We start from the raw sequence: 20949 nt of genomic DNA, 5'->3' as shown, positions 1-20949 counted from the left end.
AACATTTCTTGCATCTTCTCAATCTTTGCCTCCATTCTTTTTCTGAGGTCCTGGATCATCTTCACTATCATTATTCTGAATTCTTTTTCTGGAAGGTTGTCTATCTCCACTTCATTTAGCTGTTTTTCTGGGGTTTTATCTTTTTCCTTCATCTGGTACATAGCCCTCTGCCTTTTCATCACGTCTATCTTTCTGTGAATGTGGTTTTTGTTCCACAGGCTGCAAGACTGTAGTTCTTCTTGCTTCTGCTGTCTGCCCTCTGGTGGATGAGGCTATCTAAGAGGCTTGTGGAAGATTCCTGATGGGAGGGACTGGTGTTGGGTAGAGCTGGCTGTTGCTCTGGTGGGCAGAGCTCAGTAAAACTTTAATCCGCTTGACTGCTGATGGGTGAGGCTGGGTTCCCTCTCCATTGGTTGTTTGGCCTGAGGCAACCCAACACTGGAGCCTACCTGGGCTCTTTGGTGGGGCTAATGACAGAATCTGAGAGGGCTCACACCAAGGAGTACCTCCCAGAACTTCTGCTGCCAGTGTCCCTGTCCTCAAGGTGAGACACAGCCATCCCCCACCTGTGCAGAAGACCCTCCAACACTAGCAGGTAGGTCTGGTTCAGTCTCCTGTGGGGTCACTGCTCCTTCCCCTGGGTCCTGATGCGCTCACTACTTTGTGTGTGCCCTCCAAGAGTGGAGTCTCTGTTTCCCCCAGTCCTGTTGATGTCCTGCAATCAAATCCCGCTAGGCTTCAAAGTCTGATTCTCTAGGAATTCCTCCTCCTGTTGCCGGACCCCCCAGGTTGGAAAGTCTGATGTGGAGCTCAGAACCTTCACTCCAGTGGGTGGACTTCTGTGGTATAAGTGTTCTCCAGTTTGTGAGTCACCCAACCAGCGGTTATGAGATTTGATTTTATTGTGATTGTGTCCCTCCTACCGTCTCATTGTGGCTTCTCCTTTGTTTGTGGATGTGGGGTATCTTTTCTGGTGAGTTCCAGTGTCTTCCTGTCCATGATTGTTCAGCAGTTAGTTGTGATTTCAGTGCTCTCGCAAGAGGGAGTGAGAGCATATCCTTGTACTCCGCCATCTTGAACCAAATCCCCTCCTCGAATCCATTTTGAGTTTATTTTTGTGTATGGTGTTAGGGAGTGTTCTAATTTCATTCTTTTACATGTAGCTGTCCAGTTTTCCCAGCACCACTTATTGAAGAGGCTGTCTTTTCTCCATGTACATTCTTGCCTCCTTTATAAAAAACAAGGTGACCATATGTGCGTGAGTTTATCTCTGTGCTTTCTATCCTATTCCATTGATCTATATTTCTATTTTTGTGCCAGTACCATACTGTCTTGATTACTGTAGCTCTGTAGTATTGTCTGAAGGGTAATATTTTTATACTCCTCAACTGAGGCGGGTTTTTTGTTGTTGTTGTTGTTTTCATTTATTTGTTTTAGTTGTGGAATGTTACTGTTTATTTACTTATTTATTTACTGGCAGGGCCATGTGGCATGTGGGATCCTAATTCCTCAACCAGAGATCAAACTCAGAACCCCTGCATCGGAAGCATGGAGAATTAACCACTGGACCACCAGGGAAGTCCCTGTTTGTTTGTGTTTTTTTGTTTTTGTTTTCTTTTTTTTTGGTCTTTGCAATCCCTGTTTCTTCTTCCGTCAGTTCCAAGTATACCCTATGGACTTTTACGTGTGGTGCAGCCAGCATAATTTTTTTTCTGGCTCTGGTCATATGGTCCACACCATTCCTTGTATCCTTGATAAAACTGTCTATTGAATTATCTTTTCTTGCTACAATGTCTGTCACTTGAATTTTACCACACACCTGGGGACTCTTGACTACTCTCTTATCTACACAAGCAAATTGTACAACTGTCTTCTAAGACAGGAACCATCTTATTAATCTCATTAGATGAAGAGAATATGTCTCAGAAAGATAATCAACAACTAAAATATTCTCAATTTTGTCAAAATCTGTTAAAATATAGATGCCACAAACCATAGGAATAAGCTTGGCACAAAAGAAGTAACCTCTAAGCGATACTCTTTCATATATAAAAAATTGGTCACAATTACAGTATAGTACTTACCAGTATTTTACACAAGGATAAATCAGTTCCATATACAGGATTAGCATAATGATTTGTATGTCTTATATAGGTCAATAAATGCAGTTTTTATAATTAGTGTTATAAAATTTTAAATGATTTGTTAACAACAGAAATTCTAGTCCAAGATTCAGGAGACAGGATTTATATCAATATGTAGCAATAGTCTGTAGGGTTAAAGTCCACAAAAGTAGAGTAACCATGCAACCTCTTTTTCTCAGGACATAGTCAATATATATCTGTAGTCCAGCATAATTATTAGTTAATAACACACCCTTTTACTCTATGTCAGAGCTTAGATGATATTTAAAGTTTGCTCTAACTCCTAGGGACAGAATCATTGAGTGGGCGCCAGAGAAGGTATCCAGGGAATATGACAAGAAAGAAAATAGATATTTAGTCTCATGGAAATCCAAGCAGGAATAAATGGTGATGTTTTTATGAGTAAACTGAGATAGGAAGAAGCCTGAAATCAATTCATGGGTCTGCACCTTCCACAATAACCTGTTAGAACGTACTTAGGTAGTTGGCCCCAGAAACTGTGATGGTGGTCTGAGACAAAACCGTAGTTAGAATAAGGTCAGCCAGCAAAAGCAAGGCAGAAACAAATCTCACAAGAGTGTGAGAGATTTCTAGGAATCGTCAGAGATTTCTAAGAGAGATTTCTAGGAATTGTTTAGGTCAGAAATGAAGCACAGAATACCCGGAGGGGAAGACTGCATGCATAGTAAAAATAACAAAAACAATTAATATTATTGAAAATTGTTTATGTGTATTACCTCTTTCAATTTCCTGATATGGAATTTGGTGTCAGTGTCAATTTCAAGTCCTGTGTCTGTCACTTACATCCATATCACCTTGCCTAAGTTATTTAACTTTATTATAATTCAGTATCTTGATGTTAAAGTACAAATAACGATATATACCTCACTGGTTTATTATGATGAATAAATACATACATACCTACATACATACCTACATACATAGGGAGAGAAAGAGAGAGAATATATGCACAAACACACATGGAACCTAGCAAACAAGAATAACACATCAGTCAGAATTATTTTAAGCTAATAGCAAGGATTTGAAACTATGTTTACTTGATTCTTAGTAGACTCTTTGTGAATGGTCTTTTGGCAAGGGTACTGAATAAAAACCATCATTTTAAAAAAAGAACACATCAGTGTTATTATTACTATGGTGATTATGAAAAGTATAATTTGAAATGGAGTTTTTATTTCAGGATCAAAGTCCAGCTTCTCCCACTTCGACTAAAATCAGAACCACATTTTCAATAGTTTTACTTAGTCCTGAATCACCCCATCTAGAGCCTTGTAAATCGCCATGTTAATTTCAGGCATGCAAGGTGGGATAAAGCTTTTGTGAAAGGGGACAGATGCTTCAAGTATTGGTTAAGAAGACATATAGAAGCTAGGAAATAAACAATCCTCAATAATCTCTATGAATTATGTGCTTGATAGCACTTGATAGTGCTTCTAGGAAAACCCATATATTCACAGTACATTGATGTTACACTAAACGACTGGATTTGCAGGAAACCTGAGAGCTGAGAATTGACATTGTTGAATATTCTAGAATGGTTCTTATTTCTTTCCCAGAGGCATAATATGTATGGAATGTGACAACTTCAGCTATTTCAGTAATGTGACAAATTTATCAATTATCTAAAATTAATTAAGTGGACCTAATGAAATTAATTGCATCAAGTTGAGCTTTAGAGAAAAATTTTCCCTTCCTAAAAGAAGTACAAATAATATGGATGTGGAAAAAATGTATTCCTGATACAAAATTAACTTCAGTACATACACCGGCCTAACATTTTGAATTCTTGCCCTCAAGAAGGAGCTAAGTTGAATCTTGCTTTTCTCAGTGATGGCTAAGCTGCTGATAGTCAACAATGGTTGACTGGTCCCCGAAAGACTCACAGAACACTCATTAGTTTTTGCCTATTGCCTGGAAAATTTTAGAGCAATAGTTCCAAAGACTTAAGTAGGACATGAGGAGATAATTATCTTTAGAGTTAAGTACTTCTCAAATATTCTATTATAGATTCAGGTCAATAGGGGAAGATATACAACAACACTGGACCATTCATTATTTCTCTTGTTAACAGTAAATGTTTCCAGACTACATATTCAAACATTACTGTAATTATAAAAATCCTTGGCCCCAAATTTGAATTTGGATCAGGGTTGGCTTCGCAGTTTTTTTCCAATTCCTACAATGTGGCTATTCAGTTAATAAAATCTTGTACTGACCACATACTTATAGCTATTGTTTTCTGTGCCCAGTTCACTCCCCCATATCTGGAGGAATCACCTTGCTTTTCCTTGCTCCATTTACATGCTACAATGGGAGGCATCATGGTTTTACAACAGGACCTTATTTATCTGGTAACAGGCAATATGCCCAGGTATGGGTCCTTGACTCAAGCTGGGCAAATCAGCTTTCCACAAAAATGCTATATTGAAGCCAAGAAAAATTTTATGGAGGGTTTCCCCAGGAGACTGAACAGGAACATCTAAACTTGGAATTTGTTATAACCAAGTTTTCAACCATGTAGACTAAGAAAGAAGATAATGCCAGGCCTAGGCATGCAGAAGAAATGAGAGATATAAGGTGAAGATAGAATCTTATTCAATTGCCTGGGTTTATTTTATTCCTAAGGTTCTGCTGCATCCCTCCTCTTTATTTTCATCCCAAATTTGTGTAATCTACTGAATTTTCTTTTCTATTTAATCTCATTGGGCTAGATTCATGTTTCTTACAATCAAGAGTCTTCACTAAAGCATGCCTTGTTTCTGTTGAGGACTTGGAAAAACTACCATGAACATTTACCTCTGAAAGGTATTTTCAATGGTCTTCTATCTCAGTATTTCTGAGATAGTAGAGAAAGAAGATGGTACATCATTAAACAGGTTTGAAAAAACCAAGTTGAACAAAGCTAAGCTTTTTTCTTTCTTTTTTTCCACTTTTGACTATCCTCGCGGAGCCTTTAAAATGCCATGTGCATCGTGAATCTCTAAGACCATAGTATTTCGTGTAGCATTTTCCACTCACATGTGATCCTAGAACACTTTTTTGAGGAGCATCTTCAGAAATAGTACTTCACAGAAAACCCTTTGCAATAAACTGATCTATCCTAAAGAAGAAAGCAAGACTAAGACATTTTATTTAATCTAACTCATGTTATAGCCAAAAGAGAACCAGCACTAAATACAGATTTATACATGAGCTGTAGGACTGCAAGTGTCTTAGAGTGATAAACTAAGAGCGTTACTTTAGAAAAGAAATTTGTTTTGCAACATGTGTCACTGGAACAGAAGGAGAAACTGATAGACAAGAACCCCTGAGGCATAACCATTCCACTCTACTGACAGACTTCTTAAAAAGAGACCACAGAACCAAGCAACTTAAAGGCTCTTTGCTGAGTTGCCAACTCCATCTGCTGAGAGCTGGTTCAGATAGACCCTGCCCAAGGCCCCATAGAAGCAGAGGGTGACCTCCCACTCATGCTTCTCTTGTCCCTTGCTGGACCAGAGACCACAGGACATACTGAGATGCCTCCTTCCAGGTCTTCTACTTGGAGTGGTTTGTTACCCCCTTTCCTATTTTCTCCATTTTGACTAACCCGTGCTGCATGCTAATTGTGTGCAAAAACCACAGTGATTAGTGGTCATGTTTTATCTCCAATCCTGTGATTTTTCTACCTGGCCTTGCCACTGGGCCCTGTGACAGAGAAATGGAATTATGTATGTGAAAAATTGTATGATATAGTTTTTTTACATGAAGAGTAGACAGTTGTTTCAAGTTTATAGGCCAGTCAATAAATGCCTCTCTTCTCTTTACTTGCTTTCTCTTCTCCCCTAATAAAATCACAGATTATTTTTCTAATCCTCCAAACACTGACCATAATCACAAGCTTCATATGATCACTTAATATTATCAGTTGTTACAAGCAGGTTAATATGTAAACATGAACAAAACAAGCAAACAGAAAACAGGTACCTAAAAGATGTTATAGGTTATAGAACATGGAATTTCATAAAGGCCAATAAATGACAGCTAGTCAAAGACGACTGTTTGTACTCACCTTGGGTCTTCAGAGGAAAAGGTGTGAGGAATGAAGTCTTTACAGATGCTGCCATGAAAACTTACCTGCAGTTTCACTGAAAGTATAACTTTGTTAAAGCTTGTGTTTCCAACCCAACACAGAAGGGGCAGCACCATTACAGCACAAAGTAATACAGACAGACTCTGGGATCCCCTGTTTTGTATCCCATTTCTTAAACTCATATCCTCCAGACATTCACATCATCTGGTAATTCTACTGCCCAATTTCACAAACATTTTTCTAGTTAGAACTTGATCTTCTCTTGGACAAGACTCTTTCAGACTCTTTTCATATCCTTTATTTTCTACCTTGTCACCAAAAGCACTGTGATTTTTAATCTTTGTAATACTGTAACATCCAAAGTAGCTTTTAATTTTTCTATGTTATGATTTATTGAATGATTAAAAATAGCAAAACTCTGTGCTAAATAAGTCCCCCAACACACATTACTCCATGCAATTGTCACAATAATTCTAAGTTGGATACCCTCATTTACCATGCTTGCAGTAAATGCGAGAGCCAGAATCCCAAAAAATTCCTGTGCCACTTTGAAATCAAGTAGGCTCTTGGTAAATATTTGATGACGCTCAAATGTCTTTACCATGAACTCACCAGCACCCTCACAACTCCTGATTAATGAAATAAGGAGAAAGGAAGGCATTTGCCAAGTAATAATCAACACAATTTCCCTTTTCACCTAAACCATCTATAAGGAATCACAGGAGCAATTTTGTGGCTGATAAACTAGATTTTTTAAAAAAGTAGAAAGAAACAAAAAAGCAAAGATATTCTAAACACTGGTTGAAGGCAACAGGTTTAAAAGCCAGACCATCAGGAAATCAATGTGAGAACACAAACCATAAAACACTATCTTTATATTTCCCTGTATTTTCAACAAAGTGGCAAGAGTGCCAGAATGTGAAAAAGGCTGCAAGCATAGGCTTTTTGTTTCAAGAAGCAAACATCACCTCCTGGTAAACTGATCAAAAAAAGGAAACTTATTGTTGATAATACAAACAAACATGCATATAATGGGTGAAAACACACACTGTCAAAGATACTGGAGTTCCATTTAAAGGCATACAGTCCCGGTGGTCATAAGCAGCCAGATTGGCACTACTCGGGTTAAACAAAGGAAAATAGGACTTTGGGCTGTTAGTAGTGGTTTTGTTTTATTTTGATTTGATCAAGTTCAATTGCTTTACTTAATTTTCCAAAGTTTTAATCTGTATTATAAGTCATACAAGAAACATATATGAATTTTCTATACGTGATCAAAAACAGTAGGTACTTGATCACAGAACCTTTATTTGCAGTTCATTTCAGAGAACCAAAGCTCTACAAAGCATATTTTTGTTAATTTGTTTTATAACTAAATTTGCTTAAAAGACCTATTCTTACACATTTCAAATGCATCTAAATAAAGCTAAAAAACAGAGAGATGCAGAAACACAACTAACAATTTTAACAAGAAGTAAATTATCAGGACTGATAACTTCACTTTTGTATTAATTAACTTTTTTAACTGTGAGAAACTGGAGTGACAATGAGAAGAGATGGAAACTGTAGGTATATGCTTTAAGCACAGTGGCTGCCTAACAAATGGAATGGTTTAAATTCTTTAATTATCAGAAAGACTACCAGAACTCAGATTCCACCTGAAACACCCTTGCATTTTAAACATATATTAAAAGCAACAGACAAACACTAGTAAGGTGAAAACGTATTCCTATTGGCTCATGTTTCTCCCTGATTTTTCCCATCCGTGGAAAGGTTACCACCAACTTCTGAGTTGCTCAATCGAGTAACTACTCTTTGGGGGCATGCTCATCTCCCCGAACCAGTTCTAAATCACTTTCTGTTTATTCCACCTCCAATAACACGTTAAATTTATGCAATTCCCTCTATTTTCTAGTTTGAAAGAGTAATAGAGTACTAATCTACCCAAGGTAAACATATTTCAGACAGACTTTCCATAATAATAATAACAAAACAAGAAATATGCCCAAAACACATTTTTAGAAGTAGAGATAACCTTTCTAATTTATAGACTGAATGGGTGACATTTGAACAGGTTATAATTTAAAAAAATAGTTAGGAACCTTAGCAGCCTGGTTCAAATAATTATCATCTGTCCTCCACCTCTGTGGTGGTTTACTCACCGGTTTCCCACTGAATCTCAAGTCTTCTTTTAGAGTAATCTCCACACAGGATCTAAATCATAAAAGCAAATAATAGGCTTAAAAATCTTCCTGCTGTAAAACTTTCAATCCCATTTCAATATTTTTTAAAGTTAAAATCAGGGCTTCCTATTATGACCTATAATGCCACGTTCTGTGCTTTGTTCTTTATTATATCTTTGGGCTTAACCTATTGCCCTCTTCCCAGAATAGACAGCAAGTTCTTTCCTACCTAGGACTTCTGCACATGTTCATTAGGGATTTAGAATGCTCTTCACCTGCTGGGTGCAAGCCTTGCTCGCTTCATTGATCAGGTCCCAGTCTCAACATTACTCTTCCTTTGAGAGTTCTGACTGAGAATCAAAATGACTTTCCCTTCTTTCAGGCCCTCAATATTCACTATTAACACACCTACTTTGTTTCCTTCATAGAATTTCAGAATGTGTAGATTACATAATTTTTTATTACTTGTCTCCCATAGTAGATGCATCTTATGGAAACAGACTCTTTATTTTCTTTATTCATAACTGTGCACTCTGTGTCTAGTTACTTGCCTTTCATCTAGCAGGTCTCAGTACATATTTGTTAAATGAATTAGTAAATGATTATTGGGTCCCTGTTGTCCTCATATTTATTTTTCAAAGAAAGAGCGTATTTTAAGGTTCCTGGACCCAATTCCAATGGGTGTGAGTGGGGCGGAGAGGCAGTCTTCCTCACACCATAAGCAATTCTCAGACACCATCATCAGAATGCAGAGGTTCCATGTTCTCTGGATGTGCCACTCTCCCAGAACTGCCATGCATTCACCAACCTGGAAGCTCTCTGAACCCTCTCCTTTTGGGTTTTTATGGAGGCTTCATTACGTAGTCATGAACAATTAAATCATTGGCCATTGGCAATCCATTCAACTTCCAGCCCCTCTCCATACCTAGTGATTGGGGGTGGGATTGAGACTGAAAATTCCAACCCTCTAATCACCTGGTTGGTTCTCCTGGCTACCAGCCCCCATCCTTAGGAAATCTAGGGGCTTTCCAAAAGTCACCTTATTAAAGTAACAAAAAACATCATTATGTCTCTCATCACTTAAGAAATTCCAAAGGTTTTGGGATCTCTGTGCCAGAAATGGGGATGAAGACCAAACACATATTTATTATAAATCAAAATATCACAGAGGGCTTCTTATCTTACTGCTACTTTTCATTGCTGTAAGAAATGAAAATCCTGACAAATGCCTGTTCTCATTATATAATTTACTCAAATGATGGCAAAGTGGATTTCTTGCTAGGTGTTAAGCTAGCAGTTCCTGAGGGAATTGGGCTATGTGTTTCTCTCCATGCTAGTAGGTAGTAATAATGACAGAAAATGCTTTGATGCTATCTTAATTTCTCTCTTAGAAGTCATTTCCACTGAGGAATCCTCCAGAAAATTATCAATTTACCCTGCTTTCAGGTCATAGTAAATGCTATGTTACATCTACTATAAAATACCTCATAGGAAAATATGTAATAAAATACCAATCCCTTCCTTGTCTTCTTTCTTGGAGAGATGTTGACTTTTATACATTTGACAGTACATTCCTGCTGCTTTCCAAACACCATTCAATTAAGAAACCTTCCTAGCTGGCATAACCAATAAATACTTGAATTTTTCTAAATGTTTTTTGGGATCTTTCTTTAGCCCCAAGACCTCCAGTTTTCACAGTATTGCCATTTGAATGTGAGTTTCTTTTCATAGCCTTAGCAAAAGAAATAAACTGCACATTTTTTTTAGATTACACTTTTCCAAAAATAGTGTGTAGCAAAAAAGAAAAGAATATGTCTTGAAATTATTCAGCAATCACTTTAAAAATGCTTATATGTAAATCTATGTTTTGGAAGATATTTATAAAATAATTCAATTAACTTTGGTTATAAATACACATTTAAATAAATGAGTTGTTAAAATACAGAATATCATTTTGCTTCCATTAGAACATAATAAAGTTTGCTGTTTTACATAAATTTGATGCTGGGGACACCTTTTCCTATCTAGGAATAAAACATAAATGACATAATAATATAAGAATGTTGAAACATAAAGCAACTAGAAATTTTACTGTTCATTAATAATAAATTACTTATCTTGGTGATTTTATGAAAGAATATTTAAACGATTTTATATCGTATTTTATGGAACTCAAAGGTCTGAATCATCTGTGAGCAATAGTAAAACAACTACAAGAGGTAAAGATTTGCTGATCCTTCACTCTATAGTTATTCTAACAAAGTACCACCAACTGCGTGGCTTAAACAACAGAAATTTATTGCCTCACAGGAGGCTGGAAGTGCAAGATCAATTTGTCAGCAGAGCTGGTTCCTTCTGAGGGCTGTGAGAGAAAATCTGTTCCAGGCCTCTTGACTGGCTTCGGGTGGTTTGTTGGCAAACTTTGGCATTTCTTGGCTTATAAGAAGCATCACTCCGATATTCACTTGCCTTCATTTTCATGTGATGTTTCCCCTGCATACAAGTCTCTATGCACAGTTTTCCCCCGTTTTATAAGGAGAGCAGTCATATTGGATTAGGGTCCACCTTGATGACCTCATCTTAACTGTTACATCTGCAATGACCATATTGCCAAATAAGGTGACCTTTTGAGGTATTGGGGATTAGAACTTCCAACATGTGAATTTTTGTGGGGACATAATTCAACCCATAACTCTTACTATATATTAAGCATTTGCCTATCATTTCTTCATTTAATCCCCACACTAGTGCCATAAGAGGTGTCATTATTTCCAATTTAGGGTAGAGAAAATAGACTTCAGTAGGTTAATTAAATTAAATTTTCCAGTCACACAAGTGGCAAATGCCAGATCCAGGAGTTAAAACCAGACTTAAAAACCCAAGCCCCAAGTCTTTAGAATGACATTTCTTTTCCTTTAACATCTTTATTGGAGTATAATTGCTTTACAATGGTGTGTTAGTTTCTGCTTTGTAACAAAGTGAATCAGCTATACATATACCTATATCCCCATATCTCTTCCCTCCTGCGACATTTTGAAACTTCTAAACAAAATACAACTTTCAAACCAGTTTCATTGCTGACATATGTCTGAAAGTAGCAATATGTATTCTCAAAGGTAATTATTTAAAAGGACAGTTATATTTATAGCATTATTTATGGTGACAGTCTCAGAGGTGTATATTATCTTCAAACTCATCAAGATGTATATACACTATACATGAGCAACTTTTTTGTATGTCAACCATACCCCAATAAAAAAGAAGTAGTGCAACAGGTAAAAATAAACAGCAATGAGTTACAAGAAAAAAAAATGACAGGGGTAGAGAAATCGCATGTAGTATTTACCAAGAAATATTGTTACGTATAACTCAAAGATTTTTTTCATTTTTGATGGCTTCTCTGCTACATATGGATAAGCAGTAAATAGAAAGTAATATCCAAACTTGGTCTTCCTAAGTCATAACTCAAAAGACACTAGTGAAACAAAGATACAAGCTTACAAATGTCTTATGAAACCTCACCTCTAATCCAGGCATCTCTTCTCTGACTTCATCTTTCAAATTTTGGAACAAATAACATATTTCCTTTGGAATCAAATTTATGATATGGAAAAATATCCAGTATATCTCATTATAAAGTCTTTTCAAGCCATTAACTTCTATTATAAATATGGAGTATTCATATCTTTAAAGTATGTATGACTTTGCTTGATATGATCACATTATGTATGTGTGCATATATAAATTTGATTGGGGGGAGGGTTGCTAGCAACATTTTGATTATGATTTACATTTACCTTCCCTATAATTTTTTTCTCATCTTTTAGTTCTCAAAAATCCAAATTGGTAGTCAAATTCTGGAATGTTCCCTCAAGCTCATGGCTATGAATATTAAACCAACATACTTCCCTGGTCCTATGCTAAAATTTACTGAAAACAAGCAAAACTAACTTAACTGCCTGCTCCAAGAAAAACTTGTTCTTGTAGATAAGATTAAAGGAAGCAAAATAGCTTGTTTATCAAGACTAATGGCTGCTCTTCAAGACTTACTCAAGATCCTCCCTCTACTGTGCCCATCAATCTAAAGCTTTTATATCATAATTTCTGTCCAGTTCCAACGAGTTTCAAGGCTTTGAAGAATTGCCTTAAAAATCACATATCCCGTAGCTAAAAACAGTGTAAATATCTTCTCCTGATTTTCCCCTTTTGAGACATTACTAAGACAATGTCAAGGTGATATTCTATTTTACTGCAATAAGTGTAATGAACTTAACCTTTTTGTAACAAAATTTTCTGGTAGTTTTTTGTAGAGCTGATAGTCAGCAAATGAAAATAGAGCATCTGGAAATATGTTAACTTCTATTTGTAATAATGGTTGGTTGTGGTAGTAATAGTAGATATAGTAGAAGCACCGCAGAAGTAGAAACCATACTGGAATAGCAAGTGCTTCACACGCATTCCTATTAAATTAGTATTATGAGATTCATACAAGCCACACAGTTTTTCAAAAAGAAAAAATATTATTGATTTGATATATGTTTTCAGATTCTCTATATATGATACATCCAATAATTTGAAAACTGTATTAATTCTTTTGGAATCTTAGGAGACTGATACAATTAAAGTAATGATAAAAAGTATGTAGATTCTTAAGGTATACAGAGTTCTTTATTTTCTTCCTTTGTTTTAAGATTCCAAGAAAAAAAACTTGTTAAGTAAGTAAAATTATGCCTATTTAAAAAACACAAAACCTAAGACTCAGAGGAATTAAACTTAAAGTTCATTTAGGGACTATTTGAATTAAATCCTTAAAAACTCATGTTCATTACCCCATGCCAGATTCTCCCTTCAGTACGACAGTGAAGCAACAATTTACTACCTGAAATGACACGTTTTTAAATATACTGTAGCACTTTTTAAAAAGTAAAATAGCACACTAACACATTTGTATACTTCATTATATCTTAAAATAAATTTAGCATTTTCAACATATTTTTATTAGTGCTTATTTCATTGTGAGATCACCTGTTTATATATTTGTTCCATTTATCTCTTTGCGGTTGGAGACTGTATACCATTAATTTTTATATCTCTTTCCCTGAATGATGTCTGGAAAATACGGACATAATAGGGAGATGTATAAATCAGTTGAATGAATGAATGAATGAATGAGCAGGAGTTCTGAAAAACTGCACGGTTAGTTACACAGTACATTTATTTTTTAAAAAGAACTCTGAATATTTTGTAAATGAAATATAATAATTTCCTAATTAATTTTTCATATTGGTTTTTCTTATAGTGAACTCCTGTACTTCATTTCCCTTTATCATGCAATGGTATTTTGCTATGCATGTTTTACTAGAAAATAAACTAGGCCAGAGTGACGAATCAAAAAAGAAAATACATTCCTCACTACAATAAAAGGGATATATCATAATTCCTAGTTCTGTTTTCTGCTGAAACCTTCAGGCTAACTCCAGTTAATTTGTAAACTGAACATAATGAAACATTCATGATGGTTCTACAATTATTCTGTTTGTGAAGCAAATATATCAGCTCTTGTACACTTCATATGAACATTACAGCATAATTAAGGATGGGACCTACAACATTAAATAACCCAGAACTCTAGGGTAACAAGAAATGTCATGCGTCCCTGTTGGAAAGTAGTCAGACACTAGAAGCGACACTTTGCAATTGTTTTACAACAAAAAGTGGCCTAGATTCTCTGTTCTACAATTTGTCTACCCACCAACAGCAGGCCCAAAGAGTTTTATTGTGACTCACCTCAGTAAACCAGTCTCATTGTTAAACTACTCCAACTACTCATCCCCTGGTACTCCCTTCCCTGGGGGTGAGCCCCTCACTGGATCTTCCATTGCCTCTGAAGGCCTGTAAACACTCTGTTGCTTAGTAGACCATGATTACACACACCAGTGTTTTTGTATCTCTTGAGTTTAATAAGGGACCAGAACCTTTCTTAATTTAAGCTTTTACTAATACAGGCACACCTCATTTTATTGCTCTTCCCTTTATTGTGCTTTTTAGATATTGTGTTTTTTTGCTTATTGAAAGTCTGTGACAACCTTTCATCAAACAAGTCTGTTGGTGCCATTTATCCAACAGCATTATTTTTAATTAAGATGTGTACATTGTTGGAACTTTTAAATTTAGGAATTCACCTTAATCACCAATTATTCAAATCTTATTATTCAAAATCCCATTGTATTTAAGTATCAATTCTGTAATTTTTTCATGTTCCTTATTAAGATTATAGTTAAGTACAGGTTAAGTAAGTTCATTCAGTCTCTGGTTTTAAATAATATTTATATATTGAAAATGTTCAAATTTATATCTCAAGACTCAGCCTGTCCACTGAATTGCTCATTCATATTCATTAGTTTATCTAACATTATTGGATATCAAATGTTCATCTAAATTTAAACCAAGAGCAAATTCTGATTTTTTTCTTTTCTGCAGGATAATGTCATCTCCTTAGAAGGCCTTCCCCGACCAACACAGATAAATATTCCTCCAATGCTATAGGACCTTCTGCTATTATCTTGTACCCTATTATTCTCTTTGAATATCTTCTGAATATTTATTACCTAAAATTAGATTGTATATTTACACACGTATTAACTATCTCCCCCAAACACATCCTAGAATATATACTACTTGAGAGTAAGAACTTGGCCCTTTGTATCTATAGCTCTAATAACAGTACTTCGAACATAGTTACTACTATAAATATTTTTTAAAGGAAAATATATTTTATATTTATTTGTGATTTTTTGTACACTATCTCTTTTCATTATGTTTCTTTTACAAATATCCACGTTTCAAAAAGAATTAAGTATTTAATATTTATTTTTTAAATGTTTCCCTTTTTTCACTTTCATATGAGTTTTATAGTTTTCTCATTGTTGGTCTCTTAGTTTTTCCAACTATGTCATGATAACATTGGCCAATACTTACAATTTTATTCTAACTTTAAAAAATCCTTCTGGAACATCTAGAATTATCTCAAATTGTAATGATAATAGCAGAGAACCTGATCTTGTTCCATACTTCAGAGAAAATGCCTTTTTAGTTCACTACTAATTTTCATGTTTAATTTTGTCTTGAGATTCTCTTTATCATTTAAAAAATGCTTTTGATAACTTGTTTATGAAAAACTTTAATCATAGTGAATATTGTTTATTTTTCTCTTCAACAAAAGTTTGTTTGGTATCTGTCTACATAATCATAGTTTCTCTCATTTGACCTACCCTTGAGATGGTTTGTGTTAATAGACATCTTAATTTGGAACCATTCTAAAAGATCTGAGGTAAGTCCCACTTCATCATATAAACCATGTGTGCTTTCTTGTTAATGCTTCATTATCAGAATTTCTAATTCAATAAAGTAGGAATCTTTTCTTCTTTTTCTAGTTTGGAATTGTTTATAAAATAGAAATTTTATTTTTTCAATAGTACAAAATTCATTATCTCTAGAAGAATGCTCAGCCCAGAAAATTTCTCAAATAATACACTGGTGCATCTTTCAGTATATTCCCTTGTTACTGATCTATTCAGGTGTTCTAAATCTTCTTGAATTATTTTTAACTTTATTTCACCCATAAACTCATCCATTTTATCAACATTTTCAAATAGTTTTGTTGTACATAGTATTCTCTCAAAATTTAAAGTAGTGCTTTAGGTTTATCTTTTTTTTTTTAATTTAATTTTAGATGGTTGTGCTTTTCTATATTTTCTGGATTAGATATTTTTATTAGTTTTATTATTTTTTCCACAAGCAACCAATTCTTTAATTTATCAATTCTTCTATTTTGCTTTTTTCTAATGTATCTTTCTATTTACTTTTTTATTTTGGTAGGTATGTGTATATGTATGTATGCATGCATGTATTTTTTGATGTTATATAGTAAAGTTGTAAAGAGCATTGGAATAAGGCTGAGTTTGAACTGCACCATTACTTGTTAGCTATGTGACCTTGTGTGGTTGTTCAATCTTCCTTACATCACAGTTCTTTCATATACATAATAGAAATAATAACGATTTACTTTGTGGTTGTATGTATGGTAGGTATGTATATATGTATATGATGATATATCTCCATTTTTGTGTATTTGCAGTGCACAGGACTCTTTTTTTCACAATAAAATTTGAATAAAATTCAAGAAATAAAATTATTTTTGTTTTATCCTTATCATTTAGTTAAATTTTATTTTTTAAATATAGGCATATATAACATGATGCATAATTTAAGAGATATGAATTGATATAGAGTGTAAAGAAGACTCCCTCATGTACAGCCTTCCAGCCACCTAGTTTCCCTTTGCATTGGAAGGGAAAACTCTTCCTCCTTACCCGTTACTTGTGTATTTTTCCAGAGATATTCTTTGCATATATAAGCTTATATCTTTAATATTTGTGTATAATATTTACATATTGGTAATGTCTTTGAATCTATAGATCTGTTATAAAAGGACCCAGCATAGTGCAAGGAGAAACAGACATGGCATCAGAATACTCAGCTGTGTTAGTTCTACTATCTAGGACATACATCAGGTTTGAGATTCTTTCAGGTTTCAGATTCCTTAGGTGTAAATGAGGAAAGCAGCCTCTTGCCCGTATAACTTCAAGTTATAACATCAGTAAATAATGGGGATGTGAGGTACAGCATGGTGATCACAGTTAATAACACTGTACTATGTATTTGAAGGTTGATGATACAGCCATTATGGAGAACAGTATGGAGGTTCCTTAAAAAACTAAAAACAGAACTACCATATGACCCAGCAATCCCACTACTGGGCATATACCCTGAGAAAACCATAATTCAAAAAGAGTAATGTACCACAATGTTCATTGCAGCTCTATTTACAACAGCCAGGACACAGAAGCAACCTAAGTGTCCATCGACAGATGAATGGATAAAGAAGATGTGGCACAAATATACAATGGAATATTACTCAGCCATAAAAAGAAACAAAATTGAGTTATTTGTAGTGAGGTGGATGGACCTAGAGTCTGTCATACAGAGTGAAGTAAGTCACAAAGAGAAAAACAAATACTGTATGCTAATACATATATATGGAATCCAAAAGAAAAAAAAAAGGCTCTGAAGAACCTAGGGGCAGGACAGGAATAAAGACACAGACAGAGAATGGACTTGAGGACACGGGGAGGGGGAAGGGTAAGCTGGGACGAAGTGAGAGAGTGGCATGGACTTATATATACTGCCAAATGTAAAATATATAGCTAATGGGAAGGAGCCACATAGCACAGGGAGACCAGCTCAGTGCTTTGTGACCACCTAGAGGGATGGGATAGGGAGGGTGGGAAGGAGACGCAACAGGGAGTAGACATGGGGATATATGCATATGTATAGCTGATTTACTTTGTTATAAAGTAGAAACTAACATGCCATTGTAAAGGAATTATACTCCAATAAAGATGTTAAAAAAAAGAAAGCCGCTGAAAGAGTAAATCTCAAAAGTTATAATCACAAGAAAATAAGTTTTGTAACTATGAATGATGACAAATAGTTGTTAGACTTACTGTGTGATCATTTTGTAATATATACAAGTTTGAATCATTTTGTTTTACACCTAAAACTAATATAATGTTATATGTCAATTATACCTCATAAAAAATAAAAAAACTAGCATGGGGCTTTCCTGGCGGCGCAGTGGTTGAGAGTCCGCCTGCCGATGCAGGGGACACGGGTTCGTGCCCCGGTCCGCGAAGATCCCACATGCCACGGAGCGGCTGGGCCCGTGAGCCATGACCGCTGAGCCTGTGCGTCCGGGGGCCTGTGCTCCGCAACGGGAGAGGCCACAACAGTGAGAGGCCCGCGTACCGCAAAAAAAAACAAACAAAAAAACTAGCAAATAGGTGTCCTGATCTGCCAAAACACCTGTTCAAGTTTCCCTGAAATAAAACTGAATTAACACACACACACACACGTTTCCTAATTTTTTTTCTAGTTTGTAAATTTTTCTATATTATTTCTCAAAAATTTTACCTTTCTTACTCCTTATTTCTTTTCTCCTTCCAGAAATTCATTTATCATAGATTGCTAATACTATTCCACAGATCACTTAGGTTCTTATTTTATTCAGTTCTTTTTTTTCTTTGTGTCTCATTTTGCATAGCCTCTATTACTATATGTTTGAGTTCACTATTTTGTGTTCCTTCTGAAATATCTAATTAGGTATGAATTTAATAAAGTAAAATTTTTATTTCCTATGCTTTACTTTTTATCCCTGGTGGTCTTATATGATTTTTTTCACATCTTCTGTGTATATTATATTCATGTTTTTCTTTAAATCCTTGAAAATGGTTCTTTTAAAATTCTTGTCTGATAATTCTTCATTTTGTCATCTCAAGATTTGTTTTTATTGACTACTTTTGAAAAAAATTAGTAGTAATTTCCTGTTTCTTCAGATAACCAAAAATCATTGCCTGGATTCTGGACACCGAAATTTCATTGTTGAATGATGAATAGTATTGTGTTTCTTTAAAGGGTTTTGAATGAGTTATGAAGACAAAAACTACTTAAAGATGCTTTCTAGGTGTGTGTGTGTGTGTTTTAATTTGAGGATGAGTTTGGAGTAGTCTTTAAGGCTAGTTTAGCCCCACAGCTAAAACATGATCCATCTGCTATTTCCATTTAATGCCTGAGGTATTCATCAAGTTATCACTATTCTAGCAGGTAAAAAAAAAAAAAAGATTGATTCCCAGCCATATGTGAGTTTTTGCAATGGTTCAATTTTGATTTCCTGGGAGTTATACTTTCTCTTGCAGCATCTCCTTTTCAAACTTCCAAAAGTTTTATCCTATGCTTGTACAGATTGGTATTCCAGTATTCAACCAAAGACTTAAGAAAACCTTAATGGAAAGAACTGAAGCTCTTTCTCTCTTTTGCTTCCTTTTTTTTTTTTCTAGTAGTAGTCCCATACTTTTTAGCCATATTCAACTCCCAAGCACTGATCACTGCTTCCTTCATGGGCAAGCTCTACTGCCTAGATTTAAATTCTGATTTTGCCACTTAACAGATGTATAACCTGGGATAAACTATTTAACTTCTTGCATCTGTTTCTTCATCTGCAAAGCAGGGACAAATAATAGTACTTATTTTACAGGATTGGTGTAATGATTAAATGAGTCAATCCATGCAAATTTCTTAGACGATATCTGGCATATTGCAATTTCTGTGGAAGATGATAACTGAAGCTTTAATGGCGAGCAAATGCAGACACTGCCCCTGCCAACATGGAGCACGGAGGCTAGTGTGAAAAATACTACAATGAAAAATTCAACTGTGAAAAATGTAACAGTAGAGAAGTATAGCGTGATACTAGCAATCATCGTAGGAAAGGCTTCCTTGAAGAATTGGTATTTGAGGTGAAATTTGATATAACAACTTACTCTGATTCTCCCATTCTTTAAAACAGTACATTACAAACGACTTTGTCTGTTTTTTAGTTCTGTACTGGATATCGGTGGGTTATTCCGTGTAGTTTGAGAATTAGATGCAGTTAACTAAGATATAAAATAGTTCTCTTGAAATGCTGTGTATTTCTTCAACACATTTCGGTTGAATATCTACATTCAAAAGGCAGTCAATGTTTCTCTTTTTTCTTTAAAAAATCAACCTGGCAGCTAAATTTTGTGCTTTCAATCCTACTGACATTTGCTCTACTATAGGTAATTTTAAAACCCTCTAGTAAGGACAATTTAAATTTTTTCTTCCAAAATAAAGGACACTGGGGGCTTCCCTGGTGGTGCAATGGGTGAGAATCTGCCTGCTAATGCAGGGGACACGGGTTCAAGCCCTGGTCTGGGAGGATCCCACATGCCGCGGAGCAAGTAGGCCCGTGAGCCACAACTACTGAGCCTGCGCGTCTGGAGCCTGTGCTCCGCAACAAGAGAGGCCGCGATAGTGAGAGGCCCGTGCACTGTGATGAAGAGTGGCCCCTGCTTGTCACAGCTAGAGAAAGCCCTCACACAGAAACAAAGACCCAACACAGCAAAAATAAATAAATTACTAAACTCCTACCCCCAACATCTTAAAAATAAATAAATAAATAAATAAAATAAAGAATACTTTTACACTCTGGTGGTTTACAAAATGATCATTCTGTGAATCTTTATAGAAGCCTATATGCCCTTCCTTGGACTTCGTAAAATGTTGATAATTGTCGGTGCTTGTTCCTGATGACAAGATAAACATTGAATTGGTGACGATTCAGTGCAAATTCATTCATTGCCTCCATTTCCTAGACGTTTGACCAAGTAGATAAAGGATTGGCTTAGGAAAGGAATTAAGAAAATATGGGAAGGCGGTATTACTATTCATTTTGGAGATCTAAAAGATAAAAATCCCGTGGATTTTTAGAAGACTGAGTAAATAATATATAACTTATGAATTTCTTTAAAAAGGTTTATGTAACTTTTACAATAATTTTTATCTTGCTATATTAGGTTCTAAGTAAATGTCTTTTGAGTTCTCCAATAAG

The 20949-nt window shown here is 35.3% G+C and overlaps 1 protein-coding gene across 13 annotated transcripts in view; it reads right to left on the bottom strand.

The window, feature by feature from the left end:
* The window catches only part of LOC307179853 (uncharacterized protein), a 1051707-nt gene that overhangs the window by 233945 nt on the left and 796813 nt on the right, over nucleotides 1-20949 (bottom strand). For 9 of the 13 annotated variants that reach the window (XM_079909522.1, XM_079909521.1, XM_079909526.1 and 6 more), the window contains one exon: nucleotides 1950-8451. In XM_079909522.1, coding sequence (XP_079765648.1) covers nucleotides 8313-8451 — 139 coding nt within the window. In that variant the 3' untranslated portion in view covers nucleotides 1950-8312. Of the gene's footprint in view, nucleotides 1-1949; nucleotides 8452-20949 lie in introns of those variants that run through there. The other 4 variants (XM_079909530.1, XM_079909531.1, XM_079909532.1 and 1 more) reach the window with 2 other exon arrangements.

The sequence above is a fragment of the Stenella coeruleoalba genome (assembly GCF_951394435.1).
Source record: "Stenella coeruleoalba genome assembly, chromosome: 21".
NCBI classification, from domain to species: domain Eukaryota; kingdom Metazoa; phylum Chordata; class Mammalia; order Artiodactyla; family Delphinidae; genus Stenella; species Stenella coeruleoalba.
This window is presented reverse-complemented; position numbering and strand designations above follow the sequence as displayed.